Source organism: Wolffia australiana, chromosome 4 (assembly GCF_029677425.1).
Source record: "Wolffia australiana isolate 7733 chromosome 4, ASM2967742v1".
Classification (NCBI taxonomy): Eukaryota; Viridiplantae; Streptophyta; class Magnoliopsida; order Alismatales; family Araceae; genus Wolffia; species Wolffia australiana.
The window spans coordinates 7,480,001-7,504,061 of NC_135838.1; the positions used below are offsets into that span (position 1 = coordinate 7,480,001).

General features: G+C 37.0%; 2 protein-coding genes across 4 annotated transcripts in view; one reads left to right on the forward strand and one right to left on the reverse strand.

Annotated features, from left to right (window-relative positions):
- Positions 1-1,302, forward strand: part of LOC144701782 (7-deoxyloganetin glucosyltransferase-like) — a 2,034-nt gene extending 732 nt beyond the window's left edge. The window contains exon 2 of the mRNA XM_078573541.1: positions 203-1,302. Within this exon, the coding sequence (XP_078429667.1) occupies positions 203-1,143 (941 nt within the window). The 3' untranslated portion in view covers positions 1,144-1,302. The remainder of the gene's footprint in view (positions 1-202) is intronic.
- Positions 1,303-11,762: 10,460 nt separating this feature from the next.
- Positions 11,763-17,361, reverse strand: LOC144701785 (5'-adenylylsulfate reductase-like 3). 3 transcript variants are annotated; one of them, XM_078573546.1, is made up of 5 exons: positions 17,106-17,361; positions 15,472-15,659; positions 15,263-15,387; positions 13,202-13,609; positions 11,763-12,948 (listed from the first exon to the last, which is right to left on the reverse strand). In XM_078573546.1, the coding sequence occupies exons 1-4, from the start codon at positions 17,322-17,324 to the stop codon at positions 13,221-13,223; spliced, it is 921 nt and encodes a 306-aa protein (XP_078429672.1). In that variant the 5' UTR covers positions 17,325-17,361; the 3' UTR covers positions 11,763-12,948; positions 13,202-13,220. The 3 variants fall into 3 exon arrangements, with proteins under 3 accessions (XP_078429672.1, XP_078429671.1, XP_078429673.1); XM_078573545.1 differs by lacking the exon at positions 11,763-12,948 and having other exon boundaries at positions 13,041-13,609; XM_078573547.1 differs by lacking the exon at positions 11,763-12,948 and having other exon boundaries at positions 13,041-13,609; positions 17,109-17,359.
- Positions 17,362-24,061: the final 6,700 nt, after the last annotated feature.

Here is a 24,061-nt window from a genome sequence, read left to right on the forward strand (position 1 = left end):
TTGGTTTTCTTCGTCCGTCTCTACTTTCTTTTTACAAGTTTCTTCCCTCTCTTATTTCTGATATGTTTCTTTTTCTTTCTGCTTTAACTTTTTCCAACTTTCACGTATTTCTGTTTATTTCTATCTCCATTTCTTTCCAGTTTACTCTTGGGCGGAATTTTGGGCTGCATGACGAGTTCGTAAACTTCTTGCTCTTAAACAGATCTATCGTGCCTCACGAACGGGTATCTCGACACGCCCGTCGACTGGATACCAGGAATGCCCAATCTACGCCTCAAGGATTTTCCGTCTTTCATTAGGACGACGAACCCGGAAGAATTTATTGTCAAGTTCGCCCTGCGAGAAGTGGAAAGAGCATCTAAAGCGTCGGCCATCGTCTTGAACACGTTCAAGAGCCTCGAAGGCCAAGTTCTGAAGGCCATGGAGAGAATACTTCCCCCCGTGTACGCCATTGGGCCGCTCTCTCCTCTCTCTCAGCAGCTCATCAAGACTCCCCTCGCCGACATCGGCTCCAACATGTGGAAGGAAGACAAGAGCTGTCTTAACTGGCTAGACTCAAGGAGAAAGCCAGGCGCGGTCGTCTACGTTAACTTCGGAAGCATCACGGTGATGACCAACGAGCAGCTTGTGGAGGTCGCTTGGGGTTTAGCCAGTAGCAACTACGACTTTCTCTGGATTATCAGGCCTGATCTTGTCAAAGGGGAGACAGCCGTTCTCCCCGAAGAGTTCTTGAAAGAAGTGGAAGATAGAGGCAAGCTGGCTAACTGGTGCCCGCAAGAGAAGGTGCTCGCTCACCCCTCCGTGGGCGGCTTCTTGACTCACAGCGGCTGGAACTCGACGATAGAGAGTATCTCCGCCGGGGTACCCATGTTATGCTGGCCCTTCTTCGCTGAGCAGCAGACCAACTGCCGCTACGCCTGTGCGGAGTGGGGTATTGGCATGGAGATTGACGGTGACGTGAAGAGGGAGAAGGTGAGGAGTCTTATCTTGGAGCTCATGGAAGGGGAAAAGGGGAAGGAGATGAAGCAGAGGTCATGGGAGTGGAAGGAAGAGGCGTTAAAGGCAACGAGGCCTGGAGACGACTCTTCCTCGAATCTCAGTTCGCTGGTGAAAATTCTGCAAGCGTCAGGAATGGAAAAGTGAATCTAGACCTCGGGATTTAATCGAATTGATGGAAGTTTTGGTCGCGCAAGTCAAGCGATCAATATTTTATTATGGACTTGTTTGAACGTGTATATTAAGATATTGCATATTTTGTTAAGGGTCTTTTTAAACCATCTATGAATCTGGGTTTCCGTTGTTTGCATTTTCTTCAAGAAGTATGTGTTACCTTCACATCCAATGTAAACTTAATTAAAAAATGGAAGATTTATGTCACTGTGATTTGATAAGAAAATTATATATTATTGATCGACCAATAATATTTTGGTTTCAAAATTTTACACCTAACATTTTCTTAATCTTTACTCTAGATGCTCCGTGAGTGTTAATCTCTCATCGATCGCCCAAAAAAGAGAAGTTGGTTTTAGAAGACGTTATCACTTTGTTGTTGAACGATTTAAACGCTGTTAAATAGAAAACATTTGACTGTTACTCCTGAAGTATGAAACAAGATTTTGATAATTAAAATTTTAGATTTTTTATTTCAGAAAAGCATAAACTCCATGGACACACTGAACAAAGAGATAAACTGTCACTTTGGGGCACCTTCCTCTCTTGGTTCGAATTTTGAATCCAAATTCTTATGAATTGGCGAGTGAAGCAATTAATAATGGTATATTTTATGATATTGTTCGGTTGAACAGGATCATGAGTCTAAATTGGATTTATGTCAATTCATGTGAATTCATAATATGGTTGGGAAGAATATAGCATTTCCCACTCATAAAGATTGCGAACCAAAAATTCAAAGGACATGAATTTGTTCTAGAAACTTGATGACTGTTGGAACAAACTCAATATCAAGGGTGAGATCCTGTTAAAAATACTTTCCTATAGGACCATTTCTTAAAGTCAACTCCATGACATTCTATGGTAAAATGTATTATGATGAAATCATAATTTGGATATCACTGGCGTTTAGAAATGTGCTCTAAATTCTTAGTGGAAGGGTACTATGGAAGAACATTGAAATATTTGAATAGAATAACACTTCGCTCCTATGATGAGTCGTACTCATCTCTTAGCCATGAACGTTGAGACATTAAGTTTTGGTTCAAGGAGTATGGTTGACAATATTTAATTATCATTTATGAATGATTGAAAATCTTTAGTTTTAATTTAAATGAGATTTAAAACTATTATACATAACATGATCATATCACTGTGTGTGGAGCAGATTGAACTCTTAGTTGGTTCCTTTGAAGTGTAACATCAATTTGTTCATATGTCTGACCTCTAGATGCATCCGCACGAGTTAAATTTTAATTTATCCCAATTGATAAGTTCAGTTGGCAGTCAGTAGGGTACCAAGCCATAACCCGTACTCCAGAAGATGCACATAAGTGTATCAACTCTTGCATGGAACCTTTGTCATCATTGTTTACTATATATTTATATTCCTTCATCTGCACTAGACTATCAAAGGTCTTTGGGTATGGTTAATTATTGAACCTTAATCAGCCATGCCAGTTTTTAATGATGCATAATGGAGACTTTTGGGAACCCTCTTGTCCATTATGTCCATTTCCTTAGATAGGGAGTTGAATGCATAATCTTTCTTTAATCAATCTTCTCTCCAATGGAGGGATCAAGGTCTCATCAGGACCATCAAATTATCTTTGTAAACTTCTTGTGATATTTCAGCTAAGACAAATGTGAATCCCCATGATTAGATATTACTAAGCCATGGTCAAAACGAAGCTTATTCCATCCACATGACATCATTGGGGTCTAGATTTTTTATGAACCATAAAAAATATTATTATCTTATTCAAATGTGTACTATTCTTCGTGCTACCTTTAGATTTTTCCTAAAAACCAAATCATCCTGCTTCCCACAAAATAGTACATCAAATAAAAAAACTCTAAATGGTAGATGTAAGCTAAAATAATACCATAAAAAGTAAAAATACTATTCTCAACAATAAAATCGCCTGATAACTGTGCAGCGCATACCCTGTGGCTGACTGAAATCTAAGATAAAACAACCATTGCCAAGTCAACTGAGTTAGTTCATATCTCAATGTTCCAATATCCACTCTACACGTAACATCCATTCTAAATTACATAATAAAGACTCTAGATTTGCAGGCTTGTCTTTGTGTCTCACATTATGCCTCCATATTTATTTCCCAATGGCCTCCTTTGCACTCCCCACCCATTAACTCTTTTTGATGTCCTGCAGTTTGGCTATGTGCTCACAAACTAGTCTGAGAAACTAGATCCATTTGACCCACCGTTGGTAAACTCCTAAAGGGATATCTTAATTAATGTGTGTTTTTCTATTTGTGATTTTCATGAAAAAAATCATAAAGCCTTACTTTAATGAAAACATGGCCAGCTAGTGATAATTAAGAAACTTTTGAATTCAATAGTCTTCAAATGATTATTAAAGAGACGAGATGAGCTGAGATACTTATCAAATATGAAATATTGATACGATCCAAATGCTGAGATAGCAAGAACATAAACATTAATATGACATGTAAGATAGTCGACATTGATGTGAGAAGGAGAACAAAGAACAGATATATGAAGGATGATGTAAGGATACAATGATGGGATAAGGTAGATAGAGAGATGGACATGTATGGGTATAAATATGCATGGGTATGGATGATATAATGAGTGAGGACAGTAAGGGGAAGTAATGTGATAATAAAATGACATTGATGAAGATGAAAGAATGTAAGGCAAAATGACTCACACTTGGTCCTTACCTTCTATAAGGATCCTGGCAATTTGCAGATGCAGGTAGGCTTCCCCACTTACCTATTATTCTACCTCAAACATCTAAAACATTAAGAACATTGCTTAACAGATCTCTAAACTCACTCTCATTCCAACACCATTGAAATCTAAGGTGTGAATTAAATGACAAGTTTGAGCATGTTTGATGCCTCATCTATTAGATGTCATGCATGGGAAGGAACAGGGGAAAAATATGAAGCTTCCCTCAAAATTTTAGCTAAATATGCCTTCTGGATCATGAGATACAAGGTTTTTAATTTTGGAAAATCCTAGCCAATGATCTAACTAAAATATACTCTCTCCTTATCAATACCACCACCGCATCACCTCTAATGTTTCACCTCCTTGGTTTTTGAAAGATTATTTTCAATGATTAGCTATGATTGTAGGTGTCATTCTTGATTGACATTGTCCATGCTTAGAATAAGACACAAAGAAGGAAAATAAAAAAGGGGAGGTACGTAATGTGGCAACCCAATTTGTGATGCCACATTACCTCGGTTCCCTTTTGATGGAAATATATGTAGCCAGAAAGCCAATCATACATTCCACATCTCGTTTGATGTTCATTGGTAGAAAATATTCATTATAGTGTATATGTGATGCTTATAATGAAGTCCATGAATACATGATTGGACTTAGTGAATTATGATCAGATCGTAATACAGAGAACACTAGTCTTAAAGCATGTGTTATAAACATTCCTATTTGAAGGATACACGAGAAGGACATCAAAGTATCCAGACAGAATAACACTATCTAGCCTCACTCATATGATGAGTATGGCCGGTCCCGTAGCCATTAGTGTGGAGACACTAAGGATAGATAGTGGGTGCTCTTTAGTGGAAAGAGTTCACGAATTGATCTGTATGAATCCCTGAATGGTATTATTATACGAAACTGTCAAAAGTTTGATTCACGTCACGGTTGTGTAAGTGGTCCTTAGACATGAGACACCAAAGACGTCTTGTGGATGGACGGTTGTACTTTGACTATGGCCAATGAGTCTCTATCATGGGATTCTAAACGGTCTTAGTTTGGGTACATCAAGAAGTTCACGAAGATGATTGAGTGGTCAATATGGGATCATCCACCCTAGGTATAAGAGGTGACAGCTCAAGGAAGACGATGCGATGAAGTCCTTGGCCAAGGTTGTGAAATAGCAAAGAAGAGTCCTCCAATGATTTCCGAATGCATCAGTACTAACTCAAATGACTGATTAGGGTTTGACAGTTGACCATACTATAAGTCATCCAAGGAGCATCAAGTGGATGATGAACTATACATACACGGTAACCGATGTTGAACATGTTCCATGAAGGAAGTTGATACACACTCATTCATACATTCCAGAACACAAGGTGTAGCTTGGCACCCCATGTGTTGGAGACTCGACCTATCGATTGGGTTAAATCGATCCGACATTAATTAATCTATATGATGCTATAGTTCATTAATTTGAAAGAACAATAAAGGTTATTGGGCCGCTGGAGTTGTTAACTAGACTGATACATGGGCCTAGAGGGTCACATGCAAATGGTATTTTGGACGTCAGAAGATATACTTAAGTTTTGGGGGTTTTTATGCAAAATAGCCACTTAGTATAAATAGGGGAAGGCCCTAAACGAAATTCACCCACGCCAGAATTGTTCAGGGGCCTTTCACCTTCTTCTCCCATCTCCCCACACCCCCTCTGCATCCCCATAACAATGTAATGATGATGACGGAGAAAGAACGGGGCTCGTCAACAAGGAGGAGATTGGGCGTGCCGAGGATCACGTGGATATGTCTAAAGGTTGCACTCTGAGATCCAAAAAATCACAGATGCGATCCGTGCAAAGGTACTTTGTTTCATAGTTTTAATGATGCCATTCGATTTCGCACGTCTTCCGCTGCACATTTTTTCCATTTTTTCATCTAGATCTAAGCCTCTAGAACCTAACACCTTCTATGCCAATGAATTAATGAAATTCAGGATTGCTACCTTTTTTTTTTGGATCATTTCTTGCAGATTAAATGGACATAGTTTTAAGCACAAACATATGTTCCTGCAGTTTTTTCTCCAAACCAAAATTGTTATGATCTTAGTCTAGCCTACTTTTCTATTGGTCCATTCTACTACACATTAAATAAATAAGAAGATGTCAGCTGATTATTGTCCATCATGCCCCTAGATAGATCCGAAAGTTATGGTTGGTAGTTGTTCAATCATGTTGAATCATGACATATGCTGTGGCAAAAACATGATGCTTCAAACCCATTAAATAGTTCAAAAAAAATCATATAAATATATATATTCTAACTTAAATATATATATATATTATTTTTAACTTGAAATACCGTTAAAAAATATAATTATACTTTAACAAACAGTTTCTTTTAGGTACAATGTTCAGAAGCTCCATCAGGATTTTCAAAATCCACAAAAATCAGGATATCACTCTAAAATATGTTTAACCACTGTAGTTTTGATAACATCAAAATATTATCGCTTCAGAAAAATTAAAAACATAACTTTCACATATCAGTCTAATAATTGGCATGTTATCAATTGTTTATGCCTACTTACGTTGTGGCCCAATATTTCTGAACAAAATAAACTAATTATATGTCATGAATTGAGCAGATCATTTATTTGTGAAATAAATGGCAGAAAACTGCAGATACTTTCTATAAAATGTTTAAAAAACTCTACATCATGGAAAAGGCATAAATAATGAATGCCTTCATTTATAGGTATTATATTTTATTTTCTAAACAATTAAGTAAATTAGCATTTATATGTATAAGGAAAATAATATGTAATGAATGAAATGTCATAATGTCTTTTAAATATTTAGATACATAAATATTATTATAATGACTTATCAATGTGTGATGGATGTATATAGTATGATACCGCTTGCTAATATTATTGCTAGTACCCTAGAAATGACTAAAGATAAGGTCTACACACAGGTTCCAGGATTTTGATGGATTCAACATCGACAAATGATAACACTAGCATACACCTTTTATTTCAGAGTCATACTAGGTAAAAATTATTATACTTGGACTTATTAAGGCAAGGAATTTATCTGTGTATCTTTGTCTTAGTTCCCTTTGTGCCCATAACCAGTCATCTTGGTACTATGAGAACTATAGTAAGAACTTTACCAAGTAGATCAGAAAATAATTTACCTTAGCTTGATCATTAATCTAGGTCAACCTTTCTCCTACGAACGATGGTGAGTGATGTAGAATGGGTGTCACTTCTAGATAGTGGCTATAAGTACCATGGGTAGAACACATGGGTGGCAATTACCCTACAATGATGACTCTACTCTGCAACCGGTTACTAGATTGAGAGCTTTTACAATATTGTTTTATTTTTCTTCTGTATTTTCCATTTGATATTCAGTTGCACTATACAAACTTTATGAATTTTGCCGTTTGTAATGCAGATAAGGAAATTCAGATTGCACAAAAGTTTAAGTGGTGCTTATCTTACCCATGTGTTCTCCAGGTATATTTTTCTGCAAAGGATGTCTTCTATCCCTCCACAACGAACGACTTTCACCCAATAAATAATAAAAGTGACTAATGAATTCCATAAAAGCTAGACCTTGATATAATTTCTTTTTCTTTGGATTGTGTAAGACTAATCTAAAGCTGAAGGGAATGAGTTGGTGGAGAGGCACAAAAGTGTACCTTAATAGGAGTGTGAGAGGCATGATTAGCCCCATTGGGTTTTCTTAAATAACCCAAAATGAATACTTACACTCGAGTGTGTATCAACTTCACTACTATTCTTGCATAAACCAGTAACATTAAGGATTCTAGCTGCACTACACCTCAAATACACTTCAAAGTCTTTATCTTGCACTTTATACTCAGTATTGTGAACCCTCTTAGTAGGAATATTGTCTTCAGAAGATCTATCACAAATGTATATGATTGGATCCTAACATAAAGAAAATGATATTAAAATAATAAAGAAAAAATTTGATTAAATTTCAGCTATGGCACTTTCAAAATGATGATGGTCCTTGATATCTGCTAGTGTCACCCGATCAGCCTAGCCTCATCAGGTTTACCTTCATATTTGTCCATGCTCTTACCCAAAATTGCTCATTTGCTGCCTGAAAGAAGAACAAAGAGGTAAGTAGAGACGGGCACTGATCTTGGCCTTTCACTCTTCTTTTTGAAGATGAGTCAATATTAATACATATCATTTAAAAGTATGCCTTCTGTCTTACGAGCTTTGCGATGGCTTCACTCGAAGCCTCCAGATTTATTATTTATTCTTTCACTTAAACTCACAGCAATAGAATCATGATATTTTAATATGTCAATCTGGCACGTGCTTCAGTTCAAATTAACTACAAGAGTTTTTCACATATTTTAAAGTTAGAACAATCTGGTGTTACGCTGGGAGAAGTTCAACTTCATGTCAAAAGAGACAGTTGTTTTGGGGCACCACCTTGGCAAAGGTTAGCTAGAGGTAGTCAAAGTAAAAGTGGAAGTCATCAAAAGCATCCCCTTTCCCATCATCCTAAGACAACATATGGGTTTCCTAGACCATATTGGCTTCTAGAGGAGATTCATTAAAAACTGTTCATGAATCTCCAAACCTTTCATCAATTTACTTCCTATGGGCATGAACTTTATTTTCAATGAAAATGCATATGAATGATGATGCATAAGAATCCAGTGGTTATCTACTACGCCAGTAAAACCCTGTATGAAGCTCAAACTATGCGAAAAGAAGAAAAGGATCATGCCAGGCCACAACCCAACTCCGAAGAGAAAACTCAGACTTCAAAAGGGCCCTTCAATCCAAAATCAAGCATTTTGTGCACTCATGTCTTAATGAAGTGATGCTGTATTTTGTGGATCTATCCCAAAATTTGGATCTGGAACCCATTTTCTAGACTTGAGATAAATAAGGATGATAATCTCAGGATAGTACAAATGAGAAAAAGTATTTGAGGGAATTATATAATATATTTTATAATTTGTACCACCATATTTTTTATTCTCAACCTATCAGCTACTAACCAAGAAAAACCATGAGAAATCCTACCCCATTCTTATGCATTTTCATGCAATAGTTAAATATGAAGAAATATGAGGATTTTGTTCTAATTAACTACGGATACTACTAGTTATAAACCTAGAATTGATATCTTTTCATGTCTGTTCTCCTTTCCTTGGCATCCAAAATAGCCCTATCAATTTGTAGTTACAAACATACCTTTCTTTTATCATTCACCCCCCTCTCACCATCACATTAAAATTCTTTCCAAATCTCTGTCAAAATCTGAGGATCACATAGATAGTGATAATTATATCATAATTTAATAATTATAATTTTATGAATTTTTAATGATAAAAAAATAAAACAGAAATTACGTATTTTCCCAATTTATTGATTTTTCTTGTTTATAAAGTTAACCCCACTTTATTCTCTTGAATCAAACAGATTATTCTAACCATTTTCTTGGAATTTATTTCGATGTAGGATTTTGGTAATAAAATACTAATTCTAGATAAAAATTGGGGATGCGGAAAACTCTAGGCCATGACCTGGATCAGAATAGATGGCTCAATATTCAAGAGGATAAAAGCCACCACTTAACTGTCTCTATAGACCATGTCTAAAGGAGGCATGACTTGTCAAACTAACTCCATAAAGTTGAATTTATAAGCTTATTTCTAGTTAAAAATAAAATAAAATGTAGATCCAGGCTAGGTTGAAAGATATAACAATTCCTTAAGTTTGTTGGAATTTGATTCAAGCGCTGAAGAACCTTAGGGCTATGCTATTTAAACTTCTCAACCCCACTCTTTGTATCCAGTACTTGAAATTTGTCCCAATACATTGCCTCAGCCTTAGCACATAATTTCTTAAGGGTCTCATATGGAGAGAGAAAGCATTCAAATCTATTGATATGCAAAGGAATAAGGAAGAATTCAATCTTGGGTCCCAACTGGTGTAACAAATAGGTATGTGTTTCTCTTTTAATTATTCACTTGTTTCTCTCTCCTTTATTAAAATTTATCATTGAGGAATATAGCCTATATCCAGAATTTTCCAATGCATCAAATCACACTCAAACACTCCTGACGTGGCAAAAGTTGCAGCAAAATTTGTATACCCCTTACCAAAGCCTACTTTTGCCTCTTGCCACATGACACTCCACCCAAGGGCTATCCACTTTGTTCACTGGATTCCACAACTGCTGCCCACAACATTTGGTTGAAGTTTAAAATTTTATTTTTAATTCAATTATTCCCCTGAAAAATCGAAAAAATTGTAAAAGTAGTGTAAAAGTATTATTATTCACATAGAATAGAACAAAAAGTAATTTTTTATTAAAATTACTTTTTAATGGGGACAAAAAGTATTTTAAAACTAGTTTTAAGTACTTTATTGTTATTTAAATTAATTCATGTAAATAATAAAAAATGCTATAAAATCACTTCTTTCAATACCTTCTTGCTGTGGATTAGACTTGTACTTACTCTCCATTTAGTAACAAAATATTATAAACTGTGTTACATAGCAGACCCTTAAAATAGCATTTTAATCCTAATTTATGATTTATTAATGTCCCCATTAAGTACATGGTTGACTCCCTCCTTCTCCTATCCTGCATGAGGTTGACACACCTAGCTATCACACAAATGCTTTTAAGATAGCCTTTTCTATTTGCTTCTCTCGCACACTGCAAATTGCCTTCTCTTAAAATTCTGATAGCAGATACCTGTAATATTTCATCTACCATCAGCATTCAGTGACTTCTGAACCTCTTGACTGTGTAGACTCCGTGAACCACTCTCTTCTTTCTGCGACATTTTCAGCATGTGGGCACGTGATCGATTGCACTTCAGTCACAGGACCCCCATGAATCTGACTCATCATGTTGTGCATATGCACTATTTGTTTCTGCCACAATCAATTTCACTTCTGGCCAAGGTAATTTATTAATTCCTTAATTTAGATTAAATTATTATATATATAATGATCCCTTAATGTCATAAAAAATCTCCCAAGTAAATCTTAAATATAAACTATATATTCAAAAACACTAAATTACTCCTCTTTTATCCGTCTCTTTTGTGAAACCCTAATCTAGGGAATTACACAAGTGGGAAAATCATCTCAAAGTCATCAGAAGTACTGAAGTGGAGCGAAAGAAAAATCACCAAGAAATATAAAACAAAATTATACTAATTTAAAAGAGGAAGAAATTAGCTATTGATTTTTACTAATGATAAATTTTTTCCTTAATCTGATTCCTGAATGTGTTCCATGCCAGAAATTACTTAAGTGAAATTATATACTGAGAAAGGGCCATGAGAAAATTACTTGCAGTGACTCACATATTAGACTGAATATTCAGTGGGTGAAAGTAATCTGGACATTCATGAAAATTGATGATTATATGAGATGATCAAATTTGACTTAAGTGAGAAAATTATGTATAAATTCAACATTGTGTTGACTTATGTATCTTCCTGGTTGAAAATAGTTTGGAAATTGATTGAGGTGATTGGATTTGTGGAAAGATATAGGGAAGATTAAAAAACAACTGTTAGACATATTTTAAATGGTTAAACAAGATGATTTTGAGGCTGAACTGAGAGATGTCTTACCCCTTTGTAGAAGCCTTGGTTGTCAAGAATTTACTCTTCCAAGCCAAATTCGTTATTAGTCATTTATGGTTGTATCACCCCCATTACATTGGGTTTTACTATGGAGGTCTTGAGACTTGATAAGGAAATAGTGATGAAACTCTGGATTGGGAAAACACCCATGACAAGATCAGATGAGGAGCCTTCGACCCTGTTAATGAAATTTTAAGTACCTAAAATAAACATGTGATTCCCCAATAATGTAAACATTACATCAATCAAAATTTTGAAGTACCTAGTGTTCTTGCTGCCCATTAAATGAGTTATAATCAAATCCGAGCATTGTCGTAGAAATGAATTTATAGTCTTCTTTCGTCCTTCAAACTGGAGCCATCTCTTACATAAAATAGGAAAAGAAAGAGAAAAACTTTTATATATAAAAGCAAACTTGGAAGATGGTCCACGTATTCATGGACACGAACCAAAACACACTTTTTATATCTTTATCATTATCTGATAAAACACATAAAGTCCACTTCCTAGCTTCAAACCAGAGTTATTTGTGTCATGCTTGATAAAGAAAAGATCATGTCCTATGATCTTGTGAGTATGGTTGAGCACTTACGAAATATTTTTAGCTTTTAAATATCTTTAGAGAACACATGTTGCTCATGTCTTAACTTCAAACATAATCAGTCTCCAACGTGGTAGAGGAAGAAATGGCAGTAGAAAGATCGTTGGATGGCAAAACAACATCAAAAGGCAATGAGAGCATCCTTGCGCACAAATCGAAAGAGTTCTTTCAACTTTCAAAACGTGATCTTTGGAGAAGTTACACAACTTGGTTCAAACTAGATCAATCTCTAACACGCTAAACAAAGATATAGAAAGAAAAAAATAGAACTTTTTAGATAGAAAAATAGCATGAAAAGGCATTTTGAGAAATATAGAGCACCCATCAATAGTGCTTTTGACCTTTAAAATTATACCAGTCAGACATTAGCCATTTCTTCCATCTTAGCTTCCACCTGAGTCGCCTCCAAAACTTGGATAGAAAAGATGATTTCGAGAGAGAGAATTTTGTTTCAACTGCAAAACTACATCGAAATACATTTTGAGCACGAATCACAATACCTTTTATGACATTGTACAACTTCTTCGTGAGGGAAAGGCAATCATCCAAGCCATTAACTGGAGCCATCTCTTATATTTCTAAATAGAAATGGAGACAGAGAGAGAGAACATAGAGTAGAGAGAGAGAATGTATTCTTCACATAGCAGGCAGAACAATGTCGACAGATATTGATATCCTTGAATCATGGTCATGCATCAAAATACCTATGATATTTTCTAACTTTGTCACAGGACAATCTGCTGCCTACATCTTAACTTCGAACCAATCCATCTCTGACATTGCTAAAACAGAGACAGAAACAGTGAGAGAGAGAGAGATATATCTTTCCATGGAAAAAACATCAAAAGAAAGCGAGATCAATCATTTTTGGGCATGCATCAGAAGGACCTTTTATCTTTTAAAACAGCTTTGTCAGACAAAAGAACCACTGCTTACAGCTTAGCTTCAAATCAGACCCATTTCCCACGTTGCTAAAATAAATATAGAGAAAGGGAGTAAGAGAGAGAGAGAGAGAGAGAGAGAGAGAGAGCTTACTTTACAAGGCAAAACAAGGTCAATCATGTTCTCTTCGGCCTCCCCGCATGTTGAGAGGAACCAGAGAATGTGGTGCCCAGATTTTGGCCCCTTCTTGCAGATTATGCCGTCGACAAGGGTTCAGCCTCAGCTTTCCCAAGAACACCCCCCCTTTCTCCACAAACCCGTCCCACAGCCTCATCCACCTTGTAGGGCTGATGTGGCGCCGCCATGCACGACGGCCACAGCTAAGCGCCGCTGGCGCCAGCAAGAACACCACCCGGCATGTGACAAATGCCACTGCCAAGGCCAGCCACGTGTCCTCCCGTAACAGCTTTTCCGGTGACCTTGCCCATGAGAAGGGGCAGCTGTCTACCAGCGGATGAATCTTCTTCCATGAGGCTGAATCCAATGGCCTCAGTGGGATGCCTACAGAAAATTTATAATCCAAACTTGAAACTTCACAATTTGATGTAAATTACACAGGTATTTAGGTTTAAATATTCCAAGAGAAGTTTGCCTTATTCCCAAAGCATCATTTTGATTCATGAAAATCTACAAAATTTTAGCTTATCAAATGTTGGTGAAATTAGATATTCATAGGATATTACGGCAAATGTCAGAGGAAACATATAAGTAGGTCGAATGTGAGGAAAATAATTGGAACTTTGGTTACAACATTCACTGAACACTTTTTTAATTTCAAAAGCACATTTTAGAATACAGAAACAAACAAAAGTCTAGATTATCAAATTTAAGGAGCATGGAGAGGAAATCTGGACAAATATGATACGGGTCTACCCATAACTTATTGGAGGTCAAAACGTCATAGGTCAACATGGCATGACACGGGTCAACCCAAATAAGGGAACCTGTAAAGTAAATGTGGAAATTGGCAATGAGTAATCCTCAACGTTTCTTGGGATTACTTGTCGCAGCAACCAGGGCTAGAAGGTGGGGGGCATTCCCAATCCAGAATGGAAAGGTTAAATCAATTCACCTAACCTTCCAAGGACGTTTGTCCTTTCTTCTCCACGTTCATGATCTCTGTTCCTGTACTCTCTTCCTCCCCTATAATCTTGTACTACTATTCATGGAATTTCTTAGCCATTATTCTAGTTGAAACCAACTGCTTCATGGAAGGAGAGTTGCGGGAAATTTTGAAAACGGGCATAGAAGAGACAGAGAGCTGGATGGGAATTTTGTTCAAGTAATCACGGCAAATTTTGGTTATCTTTACAAGCACCATTTTCAATCCGAAAAACAGTAAGAAGCTGTGCCAATATTTGTTTTCAAGAGTCACCGTCATCCAATGGAAAAGCAGGGCAGGTAATAAACACTTGTCACATTGTTTTGAAATTTTCTGAAGGGAATTTAAGGTTTTTTCTTATTTCCAAGGGTCTGGTATTGCTTGATACAAGCATTTATTTATATCTGTATCGGGGGACGATTAAGAGGAGAGGCCGAGCAGAGGGGGAAGGAATCAGACGGAGATGATTTGCCTGGAACTGCAGTGAAGTGGATATAATCAGGGAGGGCAGGGATCGTAGCGGACAGAAGAGACTTGGGCACAGTGGGAACAGGAGAGGGAAACAGAAACTTCACATCAATGATACTTCACGGCTGCCCTCCCCAAGGAAAGATAACATATATTTTATGAAAAAACCAACCTAAAATGGAAAATGAGAAAAATACCCCAAGAAGGTAAAACAACAAAAAATGCCTCTAGCTGGCCAAAGGACTCAAACGCCCCTGGATATGATGGGTTGGGTTATTGTTTAGGTGCTTTTTGCCTTCCATACCGTTTAAAAAAAACGATGTCACACTAAGAAAACTAACTAGAAGAAATAACTAAAGAGATTTTTTAATTTATCAATCAAGTATTTTCTGCTTCAGGCAAGAGTCAATAAGTAATCCATCGTAATAAAAAATAATGCCATCATGGAAAAACGAAACAAAAGGGCTGCTTGGTTTAAATTTACATAAAAATACCAAAAATCGAAGTGTTTGTCGCTTGAAGAAAAAAAAGTGCTGATTGAATAAAAATAACATTTTATGTAAGTAAAAGGAACAGAGCATTACCAGTGACATCATTGTAGAAAGATACTAGTGAAGGCACATCTCGAGGCCCATGGTAACGAATGCGCATGGTTGAGTTTATGAGGAAGAGTGTTGGAAATCCATGAACGCCATATTTGGAGAGAATGCTGGCCAAATAATTGAAAAGATTAGAAACACTATAAAAAAAAATTTGGAAATTCATTCTTCAAAAAAAAAATTCAGACACAAACCTGGGCCGAATTGCGGATTCTTCAAATGCAAAGTGGCGGATGGAAGGAAAGAGCAGAGACAGAGAGCTGAAGTTGGGCTTGCAGGCTTTAGAAAATGGACACCATGATGCATAGAAGAGCAAAGCAACATAATCATTCTTGTTTTCTTGAACAATGTTCAATGCCTGCTGCAGTATCGCCTCCTTACCCTGGAACACACAGATAAAGCAATATAAGATTCCTGAGGACCCACAGAACACTTCTTTGCACCCGATGGTACTTTCTTGACTGCTCTTTTAAAAATTAAAAATAAGATTCTGTCAGAACCACAGTCGGGGTCCCTTTCTATCTGTCATGGAACAGGCTCGCAGAGGACACGAAGAGAGAGATAGACAGGAGAACAGACAGGAGAGAGATAGAGAGATAATTGGGAAGTGGGGGGACAGAAAGAGATAATCAACAGGAGAACACAGTATGAACAGACAATGATAATGCATCAAGCATTTTAAAGGTTGTCACTCATCTCCCTTGAGTCTACTGACTCTCACCAGTTCTTCTTCCGTCCCTGTCCTCACTCTATTACACCCTTCATACAACGGTTTAGATTAGTAGACCTACATCCTAACAGCCCATGATAGGATAGATGACTAGAGGTCTGAAAGAATCAGTAAATCCCCGATAAATACATCGATAATTAGGAGTCAAAATCAATTTTATAACGAAATTTTAGGATAGCTTCGATTAACTGCCTGGAAAAATAAAAATAAATAACAGCCATTTGGAATTGGCCGTCGCTATTTATCCAGAGTCTTCCCATGGACAATCTAGTTTAGTTTTACAAAGAACAACACATTTATCTCACGATCTACATAAAAAATGAGACACCTTTGTTGTCAGGAGTTGTTAAAAAAGCATAAACAGTTTAGAGATGATATAATGCAATATCTCACGATCAAAAAACCCGTGTTACATCTATAGAAGAAGATTAAATGAGGGGTTTGAAAAACAGAATTGAAAATGATCGCGCATTTTATTTTCATTTAATGTCATCAAAACGGAGAACTTTTCTTCGAAAAAAAAAAGAAAACGGAGTACTCTGAGAAGAGAATTGAATTGATGGCAGAAAAACGTTGTTGGATCTGAAAAAGGAAAGATCGAATTATCAAAATTCAGGTAACGAAAAGTAAAAAAAGTCGCAGAACATCAACGCCTACTGAAAAATGAAGAACTCTGTGTCTTAAGAAATTTCAAAGGCGACCCGTTATCAAAAAAAAGTTTATTTTCAAAGTTTTCAAGAGATAACTAATCCAAATGACGTCCCGGGACTTGACTCTCTGATAGATGACATTTCCTCAAATTAAAAATGCAACTGTCCTAAAAGGATGATCCAAAATCAAACATCATGAGTAAAAAAAAATCCCTTAGACCCAGATTATAACCGCACCAACGCCAAAAGCCAACGAGTTTTTCCAAGATTTCGATCAGATCGCTCCACTGATCAACACCCGCGAAGCTTAACCTTCCATCAAATTCCCTCCATTTTGCCGTCAAAATTCCACCACAGTCAGTTTTAGCTCCAATTCGATCGGCACGTGGCATTAATCAGAAAAAAATTGAATAAATCAGAGGTAGAAAATCCTCGGCGATCAACTAACAACCTCCGTGACGACAACAAGATCAGCGATCGATCCCCCGGCGGCTGGAATTCGCCAGGCAGGGCACCAACCCCGGACACCAGCGAGAAATGAATCATAGCCCCGAACAAGAGGGCAAATTGCATCTTTCTCGGCCACTGAGATCCCCGACGCCTTTTCAAGAACACAGAAGACTACCACCATCGCTCCTGCCCACCTCCGCCATGCCCACCCCGCCATCTCCTCTTCTCCACAGAGAAGAAGAAGAAGAAGAAGAAGAAGAAGAAGAAGAAGAAGAAGAAGAAGAAGACGAAGAAGAAGACGAAGACGAAGAAGAAGAAGAGATGATCTCGCTGGCCGACCAGCTGACGACAATCTCTACCGTCAGTTCTCAATCCGACGGTAGAGATCGCCCTTATGGCACAGGCTGAGGTCTGTGGGACCCGCCCCGAGAAGGCCGGAAAAAGATATTCAAATTCTCCAGGGCGGAATTTTGATTAAGTAGATTAGATGCGGAGTAAGGATAAAAATCTCGATCAAAAGGCATGTGGGACCCACCTCCATCAGGAGGGTAGAAAAGATATTTAGTAGACTGAACGGTGGAATTTTTAGAAAGTGCATTAGACGAGGAGATTAGGATGAAAATTGGGTGAGGGCGTTGAGTTCTCAGGAGCCGTTGACTCTTTGGCCCAGGTTCACCTGATGGGCCAATCTCCACCGTTGATTGGATATGATCTTTTTGCCATTTTTAAGATTAGATATCCACTTGTATGTGGATGTAAATGGGACTCTTTCCAGTAAGGAGCATAGAAAAAGATGATCACTATACTCCATGATGAATTATTGATTAAGATAAGAGGCATCAATCAGAATTATAATTATGGGTTGTTGAGTAGGGTTGAAAAGTTCGGTGTGTCGGCGAGCAAACGTTGTTTATCTTTCTTATTGATATTAGTGTGTTAATGCATGTTCGGCTGTCTGCTAAGATCAATAAATAAATTAATGATACCTGCAAAGGTCTCCGTAAGAATCTAACTTGTTTGCCCATATTTTAAACTGGTTTTGTAAATAATCCGAGGAAAATAACTTGTTATAAATAAAAATTAATTAATTTTAATTATGTATAATTTAATTGAATATGAAGAATATTAAATTATTTATTGGAGTGAGAAAGAGCATTGATCCTCATATCTCCCGGTAATCTGGATGGGTAAAAATCTTATTTTATTTCATTTATGAGACTGCGTCTCAATCTAGAAAGACGACATAGAATGGAGAGCTTGAACATAATAATGAATATAAAAAATGAGGGGGAGACAGATGCAAAGAAAAAGGACAAAAAAAAAAGTAGAGAAGTCAACAAAAGAAATAGGAGAATACAAAGAGAAAGTTAAGAGAGAAGTGACAGCGGATAAAGAAGTCTGAAAATAAAAATTGAAAAGGTTGAAGTCATGAATTCTCGACTTCAGCTCGTGAGTGGTCTTTTCCTTTGTGAATTATCCTAACACTGTGTCATTGTACATACCGTGCCGTTTGTGTTCATGTTTGTTTGTGAATATTTTTACTCTGGTAAAAGAGTGAAATATATATATATATATATATACACACACACACACTAGCATTAGGTCTTTTGGAGCCGCCTTTTAGGGTTCATGGATTCAATCTCACTAGGATACTCCATGATTCCAAATTCAATTAATGAAATGAATTCTACCATGCGCTGACCATAGCCAGCTTGATCACCTCAACCATCATGTCATTTGAGTGGGGTTGCTATGTGATCAAGGGTCTGATCGCTGAATGGGTTGAACATTAGTAAAATAACCTGATCATTGGTTAATCCGACAAGCTATACAATCTTGGATTAGACCTCTGATGAGATCATTGATCAATGAAACCAGGAATTGAGCCAACTTAAGACATTTCATGGAGAAGGTTTTTTGTTATTTTAGTTAATCAATAAAAACTTATAAACCTTCACTCATAAAATAATTTGAGTTGTTAGAAAAGACCAATGGTCGTCTCCATAGGGAACATATAGTACTGGATTAAATGCATTTTTTTATGGTCATTGGATGATGAGAAGATATATCTTATTAAATAGAAATGTATACAGATGAGAAGGATGATATAAGGATGTATCTATTTGTGATAATTACTGCATAAATTTGGGCACAATAAGATCTGATGACAAATATATGGATGGATGATGCGTAATGATGGGTAGATTTGGATGGATGGATGTGGATGGGTGTGAATGGGTCAAAATAGATGGATGTGAAACAATGGATGAGGCCGAGAAGAAGACAACCAAGTAAGTGCAAGAAGACTCACCTCAGATTCTTATTTTTCACGAGGATCAAGGAAATTTGTGACCCGAGGAGAGTAAATCCACTTCACTTTATATTTCTATCTTAAATCTACAATATGCACCAAGAAAAATAGTTAGATATTAAAATCAATTTCTTTCACTAGCATTGCTAAAACAGGAGCAATTCCAAGATGAGTTTTACATTTGTTAAGATGCCTATTTGTACAGGATAACACCCTAAACTCTATGCTTAATTCAGATAACTAGCAAAATTTTATGCATTTAAAGAGTTTAAAATAGGGTTGTTATCGTATATTTATAAGTTAATTCATATTCTAAGTAAATTCTGATTTTTCCTAATTTTCTGTTAATTTATGAATTTTATAAAATTTATTTAAGCTTGGAATATCTCTATTAAATGTAAATGGTAGGTTTAAAAATTAATTTTAATGTTAATTAATGTGAAATGAATTACTGATTTTTCTAGATTTGTCTAGAATTTTATTGAATTTTTTGGGAATTTATTCAAAGAAGAAATGAATTTTTAAGTAGAAAAATGATATAATTATAAAGAAACTAGTAGTTTAAATCAATTTTTTAAGGCGGAGGGACTTTTCTGAAATTTTGTTTACAAATATACCCTTAAAACAGCTCTCGATTGCGCATTGCAGGCGTAAAGATCTAATTAAAAATAGTTGAGGGTTTTATCAAATAATCTGGATTTTTTCTATGTTTTTAAGGAAATATGGAAGAGAGAGAAATTGGAGGGGCATATGCATAAATATTTTTGGGCAGTGTCTATTTGCACGTGCAAGTTTTAGCAGGGACTTAGTGCAAAACTCCAAGAGATTGGTTTCGCGCGGGAACGTGGCCTAATCTGGCCGTCAGAAGAGAATCCGACAGCCTAAACATTGTACGCAAATAAATCCTTTGAGGGCCGTAAGTGCATCGCCCTTGCAGCGCATACAAAGCGCACACACGGGTGGTGATGTGGTGGTGTTCAGTTAGATGGCGACAGTACAAACGTACAGGTAAGTACATATTGATATGTATCTTGTATTTTTTATTTTTTTCTTATTTCTGCCGTGGGGTACATGGTGCCTTGAGAAACACCCGCCAAAATGAGTCAAAAAATTTCCCAACCAATGAGAGAGCAACACAGCAATGCATGTATTGAAAATTTTAAATTAAATAAATGAAAATTTATCCAATATTTCAGATTGGCCAATTTTCATTTATTAATGACTTTTGGTCCTGAAGTTGGATTGAGCTCACATTTGTATGGCTTTGCTCGTCTCAACCTCTTCTTTCTATTTGTATGGTTGGATAATTCAGTCAATCCTACATCAATGAATAAAAAATATTTACTTAATGGGGGTAAATTGTAGTTTTTTACTGTCTAACCTAATATAAAAGCAGATATTCAAGTTGAGAAGGTCATTCTGGAAGGAATTCTTTCGCATCTGCAAGACATAGAGGAGAACCAGCCTGGACCAACTTCATTCGGTATTTTTTACTTCATTGTATTTTTATTTGAATTTTAGTGTAATTGGGATTATTAGTTAGTAAATTTTCTTATTATTTTTCTTGATCTTGGTCTGATTTCTAAATTTCTAGGCTTGAGCAGAATGTACAAGTTGATGGAAATATATGTGGCCAGTTAGCCAATCACACATTCGATATCTCGTTCCATGTTCATTAATAGAACATATTCATTATAGTGCATATGTGATGCTTATAATGAAGTCCTTGAATACATGATCAAACTTAGTGAATTGTGATGAGATCGTAGTATAGAAATCACTAGTCTTTAAGCATGTGTTTTAAACATTCCTATTCGAATAATATGCGAGAAGGACATCGAAGTATCTAGATAGAATATCACTATCTAGCTTCACTCATATGATGAGCATGGCTAGTCCCGTAGCCATTAGTGTGGAGACACTAAAGATAGATAGTTGGTGTTCTTTAGTGGAAAGAGCTCACTTATTGATCCGTATGAATCCCTGAATGGTATTATACCATACTGTCAATCAGGTTGATTCATGTGACGATTGTGTAAGTGGTCCTTAGACCTGAGACACCAAAGACATCTTGTGGACGGACGATTGTACTTTGACTATGGCCAACGAGTCTTTAATCATGGGATTCTAAATTATATTAGTTCGGGTAGATCAAGAAGTTCACGAAGATGATTGAGTTGTCAAGATAGGATCGTTCACCCTCGGTATAAGAGGTGGCAGCTCAAGGAAGACAATGCAATGAAGTCCTTGGCCACGGTAGTGAAATATCGGGAGAAGAGTTCTCCGATGATTTTCGAATGCATGAGTACTAGCTCGGATGACCGATTAGGGTTTGACAGTTGACCATACCCTAAGTCATTCAAGGAGCGTCAAGTGGATGGGGGATTATACATACATGGTAACCGATGATGAACAGGGTCCATGAAGTGAGTCAATACACACTCCTTTGTATCTTCTAGAACTTGAGGTGTAGTTTGGCACCCTATGTGTTGGAGACTCGATCTATTGATTGGGTTAAATTGAGTCGACATTAATTAATCTATATGATAATATAGTTAATTAATTTGGAATGTCAATAAAGGTTATTGGGCCACTAGAGTCGTTAACTAGACTGATATATGGGCCTAGAGGGTCACACGCAAATGGTATTTTGGACGTTAGAAGATATACTTAAGTTTTGGGGGTTTTATGAAAAATACCCACTTGGTATAAATAGGGGAAGGCATTGAATGAAATTCCCTCAAGCCTGAATTATTCACGGGCCTTCCCCTTCTTCTCCCCTCTGCCAACACCCCCTCTCCATCCCTGATGCGATCGTGACGACGTAACGACGATGACGGAGAAAGAAGGGGGTTTGTCAATGAGAAGGAGGATATTTGGCGTGCCAAGGATCGCGTGGATACATCTAGAGGCTGCACATTTGAGTAGCTTGACTCGGCTCACTCTAGGATCCAAGAAATCACTGATGTGATCCGTATGAAGGTAATTCATTTCATGATTATATTGATGTCGTTTTGATTCCATTCAAGTCTTCCGCTGCGGAATATTTTGATTTATTCATCCATGTCAAGGCCTCTAGAACCCAACAGTTCCCATGCCCTAAGATTAACTATGAGGGTCCCCTTGGGAGGGGCCGATGACTAGGCGCATAGATGGACGTATCTGTCCCTGGTCATTAGATCTTGCTTCAAGAGGGGTTAACGATTGGAATTAAATTGTAAACATTGAACCCCTTAACCTTCTAGTGCACCCATCGCCACATCAGCAACCCCTTGATTATACTAAGGTGAATTATATGGGCCTAGGGTGCCACACACACAAGATCTATGGATGTTGGTGAATTATATGGGCTTCGGAGAAAAGTTCTAAATGAACTATAAATAGAGGGGACAACCATTTTAAGTGCCCATGCCTGCCATCTTTAGGAGCCCCCTATTTGTTCCCTTATTAGATTTCTCTCCTATCTTGTGAGATTAGATGGTAAGAAAATCTAGTAGATCTTCACAGATGATTGAAGCTGTTCAAGATGAGATGCATCATCACATCGATTTCATGGATATGTCTACAAGCTGGGCACATCAAAGGATTGAAGCAACTCCTCAAGGGAGCAAAGTGAGAATGGAATAAATTCCACACATGTTGAAAATATCATGTTAAGTTTTTCGTTAAATGTAGTTTGATTTCAATGTTTTCCACTACGCAAGTTGATTTAGGAACTTCAATAAAGCCCATAGAACCCAACATGCCACTCAACAGACCCATACTTGGGAATGTTTGCATTTCAGAATTTATGATTCCCGACCATTGTCCAGAGCAGAATAATTATATACAATCTTAGCATGCTCAATAACTAAAGTTTTAAACTTATTTATGACTAAATTTAATCAAATCAGGAAACTTATAAATTAGCAAAATCAATGAATTTTCTAAAAAATAATTACTAAAATCAAAATAATGTTATTCACAATATCAATACTGAAAATAATCATAATGAAAAAAATTCTCCCTCCCCGTCCGTCATCCTCCATTGCTCTCTCCCTCTCTTTCTTCCTCATTTCCCTCCTATCCCCCTCTTATCTCCCTCTTTCCCCCACCTATGTCCGAAACCGATATCTGCCGTACAAATATGATATCCAATATCAGCATCCAAATACCAGAATACTATCAGATGCTTATATTCCATATCCAATATCCAAATACCAGAAAAGTGTCATCCAACTGCAACCCCCCGAAGATTGACTAATGTATATATCAGATTTTGTTACGGTGCTTACTAGTACCCGATACAAGTATCTGTTCCAATGTCTGCATCCGATACTATCATAGGGACGGGCTGACCCTAGTGCCAAGTGTTGGGCCCAAATTTTTGTCCGGTAAGGAAGGAAGAAAAGAAAATTAGTATTTAGATGAAGAAATTAGTATTAAAAAACTGGGAGAGAGTTTAGCCGTTGAGTTTTTAAATGCCGCAGACCGTTGGGCCCAGGCTGGCCCACCGGCCCACAACCCGAAGCTTCTGAGCCAATCTCCACCGTCCATTCGATACGATCCTCTCGCCACGTGTTCGATCAGATATCCGTTGACGGCTCACCGCGTGAGATGCGCGTTCAAATATCGCAAAGCCTTCTCTCCCTTCTCCATATCGC

Bases quoted from the DNA above. Each gene is read 5' to 3' on its own strand.
- LOC144701785 (XM_078573546.1), bottom strand. From the start codon at position 17,324: ATGGCGGGGTGGGCATGGCGGAGGTGGGCAGGAGCGATGGTGGTAGTC. The intron at 15,660-17,105 runs GTTAGTTGATCG...TGTGTGTTCCAG, and splicing joins TTGTTGTCGTCACGGAGGTT to GGTAAGGAGGCGATACTGCA. The intron at 13,610-15,262 runs GTAATGCTCTGT...AATTTTCTGTAG, and splicing joins TTTCTACAATGATGTCACTG to GCATCCCACTGAGGCCATTG.